The following is a 7,904-nucleotide window of genomic DNA, read 5'->3' on the forward strand; positions in this document are numbered from 1 at the left end:
CTTTCCATAGGATGGGGAAGGTCTTGGGGTCAATCTAATCAAACATAATAATAATAATAATTCAAAGATATGCAATGGGGATGGGGCCCCCTACTGTGTCCCCACTGGTTCATAGCTCTATTCAAAAGCTATTCAGGCTTCAGCCAATTACCGATCAAAAAACAAAAAAAATTTAAAAACATGTAGAAACTATAAATAAACTATACTGTGCTATTAGATCACATATGTAAAATGCTTTTCTTCCTGATTGTGAGATTTTTTGTCCATATGTTTGTATGTAATGTGTTTGTATTATTTATAAATTATTCCCTCCATTTTATGTATAGTCTTAGGCTTGGATGATAAGCATGAGATTTTGAGGTCAATTGTATCTCTAATAGACATATTTTTCTTGTTCAATATAATTTTTCAACTTCATGCTTATCATCTAAGCCTATATTTGTCATATTAAAAAATATAATATGAAATACTCCAATGCATATAGTTTGTCACCCCAAAAAATGTACATATAAGAACAATATTTTTTCGTAAAAAAATACTTGTTTAGATTACCACCTAATTGTAGAAATGTCACATTTATATTGGATAGTTATGATATTCTATATGAAGTAAAAAGATATTTATTTAATCAATGTATTTATGATATTCTTATATGGCATTCATAAGTTCTCATGTGTTTATGTAAGGGTCAACCTTAACGAACATCTGGTCATTTTTTATTTACATATGGACTAATTACTAACAATACATAATATAAATATGTTCCAAGACTAAGTCCTATAACCACAAGTACTATACCAATAATAGGACCCCACCCAACTATTGGCCCCTCGCCACTACATTGAATACATATGATAATTCGTTCTCTTAAGATGCTTTTTATTAAATAATATCAAAATTATAATTAAAAATAATAATTATGAAGTTGGAAAGGTAATTTTTTTAATTTAGGATAAATAAATAATGTTTGTAAGCATGGTAAAAATTAATATGTATACTAAATTATTATTTTTTATATATTTTTGTGGTCTTAATTTTGTCATGTCATGCACAATGATTGTCTAGGATCTTTCTACTTAATAGATATTTAGTGATTTTGGATTATATATGTCAACTTTGTTCACATGAAATCTAATTATACGATGGATGTTAGATCAAGATGACTAATAATTAATGGTGAACATCATATCCTCAATGTCACTAAAATGTTGACTTTAATGCCATTTTCGTAGGCCTTGGGTGCCTAGTCCATGTTTACTAGCAAAAGCGACAAAAAAATCATTGTGATGATAGTGGTATACGTAAATTTCTCATTTTCAATGTACTATTTACTTATAGTTGACTAATTTGGATGTTATTTGATCTACTCAATAAGAAATGTGTGTTTATCTTTAGCATTACATATAATTGAATAGACAATGTAAAAATCATAAATGTGTAATGCTCAAAAGAAATATAAAATTTTAAAAGTACAAGTACACATCTAGAATTCTCCATAAATGCAAAAAACTAACATTTCTAACTAAATTAGAGACCACATTATTGATTACACCCATTCCAAGTAAAACTTCTTTCTACCACAAATGATGGCCAAATTAAATAACAAGTCTCTACAATCAACATGCCATTACTTTTTAGAAATATGTAACCCTAAAGCAGCTATCTTATGATCTTGTCTAAATGACACACGAAGCATTTAACTAATTGAAAAGGCATTTTTGCCTATCTTGACACGAACATATGAACACATGTATCAATGTTGGATGTCTAGATTTATACATTCATTTTGATTCAATATTTATAATAGAATAAGTAAATAAGCAAACATTTCTATCATTTTTATCAACTCTTATAGTAAAGTATCACATTACAAAATCCATTCCATAAAAAATTGTCTAATCGAATTTAAGGCTAAAAACATTTTAAAAAAAAGTGAACTATATATACCAATACCATCTTCACAAACCAAACCAAAACCCATTCTAATATAAACTTCATATTTATCCCTAATCTTAAAAGAATAAAACTGAATGGCGTCCGTACAACTAAAATGAAATGAAACACTTTCTCTACTTAACTCACTTTTTTTTATGGAACCAAACAAAAAAAATTAAGAGGTACACTTTAAAAGACTCCCAGAAAAACATTATCATTGAACAAAACAAAGAGATTACAGGAAGAAGATGCACTTTAGAAGACTCCCGAAGGAGTATTGTTATTGGACAAAACAAAAAGATTTACAATAAGAAGATGCACTTCAGAAGATTCCTGGAGAAGTATAATGAACAAACAAGACTAATCTAGACTAACACAAGCTTAAAATACCAAGCAAAAGCTGCAAAGAATGAGCCTTGCTCTACTCATTTTTGTCGTTAACTGATATCACAAACTCCAAAGATTACCATACTAATATTTTGGAAAGTGAATACACTAGCAACAGCACATCTTTTAATATCGTCTTTGAACTGTGAAAAGACAACAGAGAGGGACAATTTTCAATTCCTACGCAACATATTTTGCCAGGAATGAATACCCAGCAGAGGAGAAAGAAAAAGGTCAGCTGGCTACTAGGGATATGAAGAGGCAAAATAAAGAAAGCTGTAAGAAAACGTTAGAGCTTGTCTGTGGTCTAACACCATTTCAAAGAATTAACTATTTCCATTAGGAACTTGATATAACAGGCAGTTTGCTCAAGTAAAGGGATAGTATCCATGCCATATCCTCCAGGCACAAGAGTTTGAAGAATTTCTAGTCTACTGTCAATGGCTTCTTCATCCTCTTCTACGTTACCCAAACAAGCTTTAAGCCGCTTCTTGGCTGGCTCAAGACCGCTCAATTCCCTGCTGTTTGAGGAGCATTCACTACCATCTTTATCATCATCTTCTTCTTCTTCAACTTCTTCTTTATTATCTTCTTCTTCATATTCTTCTTCCATGGGTCTACTGTTGAAGCTTACGTTCCCTGTGGATAGCTCAGACATGCTACTGCATGTTGTTTTAGCATCTTGCATGGAATCCAAGCCGCCCTTCTCGATGGCTACAGAAGCCATGCTGTTTAAAGATTCCAGTGAACTAGTGCGCCGCATTTTAGAAAGTTGGCTAACTTAAGAGTGTTTTTTCAGCCACAGGGATTACTCAACTATCATGAATCCATATAAATAATTTCATTAAGGCTACCTACGTGGCGTTACCCAAACCAGTTCAATTCGTTGTACAAATACTTACATTTACGAGCATCCCACGCGGCAGGGATGCGAAGGCAGAGTACAATGGGCAACCCGAACTATCATTCACGTTCGATGTTAGTTCTGATATGACACGAAGCCATTGTACGCTGGCTAACAAAAGGTCTGCTTCCATTCAATCTCTTCCACCTAGAATACGGCTTACAAATCAAGCAAAATAACAGCTTGATTATTTCACATGTATTCATCTGAACCAAACGCTTGGTTCGTTCATTAGTTAATTTTCCCTGTACGCTACAGCAATGTCAGGAGATGTACGCTTGCCAGCTGCCATAATGTATTTGAATGTACCGACTCTCTACAAACATTGAATCCGCATTCAAGGTCGACAGGTGTTTGCAGGCTAATTCGCACAGCTGTTGTAAACCTTATTTGGGTGGAGGACGTACAACACAAACCTAATCTAATGGACAAGATGACTTTCGACCAAAAGCTTTTTCCTATTCCCCTTCTCAATAATAAAATTAAATTTGACCCTCATGAAGGATGCTAATTTTGTGTAGTTATAGCTAATTTCGTGTACTACATGGAATTTGGACGATTTTTATTTGTTTTTTGATATATGATATTAAAGTTTATAGTTGTTGTTTTGGCTTTTAAGTAGTTTCGATAAATGCAAGAGAATTCATTATTGATGCAAGATCAAAAAGTGTCTATTGAGAGGAGATATCTAATACAAATTCTATATTGCCCTATTAATTGTTCACTTTGACCACCACAAAATTTGTACAATTGATCCAATACTTATGGCACAAATGGTCTCCTCTAATTAGTCACCTTTTTCTCCATTGCTAGGTGTACAAGAAGGCCGCTAGTGGTCCAGTAGCTGATTTTTTAGTGGGCTTTTAATTAGCATGCTCAAATGAACGATTATTGAAACATGGGTAGTAAATGGGCCCCTTCTGTTAAAGATGTTAAGAATTAATTATTCTCTCTAGCTCGCTTTATTTGATGATAAATAATAGTGTATGATCAAAAACATTTATGAAAATATGTTTACTAGTCAAATCTGTAAACTTTCAACTTACAAAATTAATATGTTAGTATGCTAGATTTTTAGTGATTAAATATTTTATTAATTTAGAATCTACAAAATATTATATTTTATTGTAGTTTACATCTACAATTGTAAACTTGATCTCCCCCTTGATCAAAGTGAAACCGTGTCAATGAAATTAAACACTATTCGTGATAATGAACTAGCTAGCATCTAGCTATTATAATCCACCTACCGTAATCTTTTCTTATTTTGAATCTCAACAAGTAACTTATGATGTTTAAGAAAATATTTGGATATTTTGAATCTTTTTGTGGGGGTTGGGGTCTCCTTAGTGAAACCCCTAAGATGACCAATTCAATGACTTTGGAACAACAATTAAAGATAAAAAACAAGCATGCAATGTGCCTATGTGATGATACAAGCTGACCTTGTAACTAGATTGCTCTATGATTTTTTTTTTGTTCCTCTCATGTGAACTCTTATAATGATAACCATGTGTAAGAACTTAGACAAGAGATGATTATGAAGGTAGATATAACAAGAGAAAGGAAGGGGATCCAATGAAAGAAAATAATGTTGTGTCCATAAATGCTAGAAAAGGATCATATATGCACAAGTGGTAAGAATGATAAAAATCATAAAAAATATAAAGAATGTGAATACATGTGTGTATATGTATGGATATATTATGTCTATGTGTGTGTGTATTGTAGACACAAATTTATCCTAATAATCATCCTAATTCTTCTATTTTATTGAATGGATATTAGTGGCTATATAATTGTATTCATTAATTATTTCCTCTATTAAATCATTTCGTTTACATGGTTCAACATTTACCTAATTCATTAAACTCTTTCATTTAAATTATGGTGCAGGGGCACCTATGGGTTAAAGGGGCCTATCAAGAGTTTGCCATTTTTTATCACGTTTTATTGTTCATTTGGGATTTAATAAGGTCTTGAGGACCATCTTGAAACATTTTGAAGTCACCTTGTAAGGAATTGATGCCAATTGCTTATATGTAGCTAATTAGGACCACATTGCTCAAAGTTGGTCAACGCCTCCCAATGTGTGGTATAGGAGTGGAAATGATGTATTTGATGTTTTTATGTCCCATTTGACATGTTTGCAAGGTTTTGGGAGGTTATTTGAGTCAGTTGTACAAAATGAGCAAAATTGTAAAAGTTGCTGACAACTTTTCAAAGTTGTCAAGCAACATAATCACAAAAAGTGATTCCAATAGCTAACCAAATCAAATTATGGTTAGAGCCATTGGTTTTGGAGTTTAAATAGAACCCTCAAGTGTTGAGGAAGGTAATTTTGTACAAAGAACTCAAGTTTTGAATGAAGTTTGGAGATCATTTCTCTGCAATTTTATTCTAAAATGATGCTATTTCCTTCATATCTTTCTTGTTTGAACGTTATAGCATATGAGAGTGGATTTGTTGAAAATTTCTCTGAGTCACCTTTCATTTGAGACTACTTTGGCTTGATTTCATTAAGTTTCGACCATTCTACAATTGGATTTGCTAAAACTAGTTTGGCACCCTAGGTTTTGGGGTTTTGCCAAAGAATAATGTAGAACTTACCATTGCATCAACAAATTGACTGAAGCCTTGGTGGAATGGGATGTGTGGTATTGTTCCAGATGGGTTTTTATCAGTTTTGTAGAGGAGGATTTTGGAGGGTGATTTGAGTACTTGAGGGCTTAACATCCTCTCGTGTTAAGCCGATTGGACAGGGTTGGAAGAAGTGATGATTGCTTTGGTACCAGAACAAGTGGAGGAACCTTGAATCCTATTAAATACCCTCATATTTGGTATGTCCTTACATTCCATGTTGGGTGTGAAAATTTATGGATCGTTTGAGGGGTACCTCTAGTGTAATTAGAGACCTAAAAGAGCACTTGGGGAATTGTAGTAGTCAATTTTTGGGCAACTTGGTCCAAAAAACCATATCCTAATTTTGACACAAGTTTGAGAACTTCCAAAAGGGTATTTGGAAGTAGTTTTTTTTTGTACCTAGGGTCAGTGTGTGAAAAGATATGGCCAAAACACCCTCTGAGTAGGGCTAATAGAACCTAGCTAACCAAAGAGAGCCAATGGTGTGGGATAGCCTGAAAGGGCTTGTTTCAAAGGTGATTTTGGCTGGTTTGAGTAAATTTGGGTTTGTGGACATGATAGTATTCTTGCCTCTAACCTTGCAAACATATTTTGTGGTGTTGTCTCAAGTTGTCACATTCTGAGACCTAGTCAAAAGTTGAGAACCTTAGGTTGAGAAACCTAGTGTGTAACCTGGAGTTTGAAGTTTGAAACCACAACCTTGGTGTTTTTTTAACCCTCTTAAATCCTCTACATCAAAGTGGTATGAGATTCAAAAGGCTTGATAAATGTGAAGGATAACTTTTTAAAGAAGTTGAAGCATGGTAGAGATGCCTTCTAAAGCTAGGTCAGTGATGGCTAGGAGGAGGAAGGCCCTAGAAGATGAAATTGAAGCATTGGAAGCCACAAAAATAAGGAGAGATAGGGGTGAAGAGAGTAATAGTGATCCCAAAGAAGAAGGAGGAAGAGAAGGTGAAGGTGAGACCCCTCAAATTGCAAGACCTTAGGATGAGGAGATCCATCTCAAAGAAAAAAGGTTTATCAATGCTTTGAAATCAGTTAAAGGGAATGCTACTGATGTCAAAATGGAGCTTCCGATGTATGGAGGCAAGATAGATTATGAGGAATTGAGAGAGTGGATTGATTCTTTTGATAATTACTTTGAGTATAAGGAGGTGTAGTGTCATAAAATTGCACCCCTTGCAATTTTGACCATGTTTTAGGCCCTTTGCCTTGGCGATATCATCTCCCATATGTGATCGGGACCCATCTATGCCTCCACCATGGAACTAGGCCTCATTTCCACACTTTAGAACATGTTTAGACCCTGTTTAAGGCCCCCAAAAAGGGCAAGACCATGGCATGACGCCCTGGACCTCTTCAAGACCATGGCATGGTGCCCTGGTCCTCCTCAGGACCATGGGGTGGCATCATGGTCCTCCTTAGGACCATGTCATGGCACCTTAGTCCTCCTTAGGATAGGGGCACCATGCCCTTATCCTCCCTCTTTGTGTGACCGCAAAATAGGTCCATCTAACCCTTGACCCTATTTTGATCTTTGGGGTTCACAATTCTTCTTTGTCCACCTTCGGTAATTGAAAATTAATCCTTGAGGTATGTATAAAAGAAGATTAAATTCCCTCAATTGACACAAGAATCATAGGGTGATAATATGCAGGAATTCAAATAGAAGGTCTTCATCAACCATTCAAGCATTCAAGTCTTATTCTTCATTCATCCATTGGAGCAACATTACAACATTCATTTGCAAGTATGCATGTGTGTTAGGGTTTTGTCATGTTACATGCCATTTCATGAAACACTTGTGATTACATTCAAGAAGCAAAGCAATCATCATCAACAAATTGCAGATCTACAAGGTATACACTTCCATTATTTACATTTCAGCATTTGTAATTACTTTCTTTCAAGGTTGATTCCTCAACCGAGTCTTGACTGAGGCAAACCCCTATCCACAACCCTTCTCCCATTCTTTCCTATGTGTAGATTGTAGGAGTGCAACTATATTTTTAGGTCAAGACTCCATTTGCAGAGG

General features: G+C 34.5%; 1 protein-coding gene across 1 annotated transcript; it reads right to left on the reverse strand.

Annotated features, from left to right (window-relative positions):
• Nucleotides 1-2,160: 2,160 nt before the first annotated feature.
• LOC131073064 (uncharacterized) lies at nucleotides 2,161-3,119 on the reverse strand. The gene has a single exon (XM_058009426.2). The coding sequence runs from the start codon at nucleotides 3,083-3,085 to the stop codon at nucleotides 2,630-2,632; it is 456 nt and encodes a 151-aa protein (XP_057865409.1). The 5' UTR covers nucleotides 3,086-3,119; the 3' UTR covers nucleotides 2,161-2,629.
• Nucleotides 3,120-7,904: the final 4,785 nt, after the last annotated feature.

The sequence above is a fragment of the Cryptomeria japonica genome, chromosome 3 (genome assembly GCF_030272615.1).
Source record: "Cryptomeria japonica chromosome 3, Sugi_1.0, whole genome shotgun sequence".
NCBI lineage: Eukaryota > Viridiplantae > Streptophyta > Pinopsida > Cupressales > Cupressaceae > Cryptomeria > Cryptomeria japonica.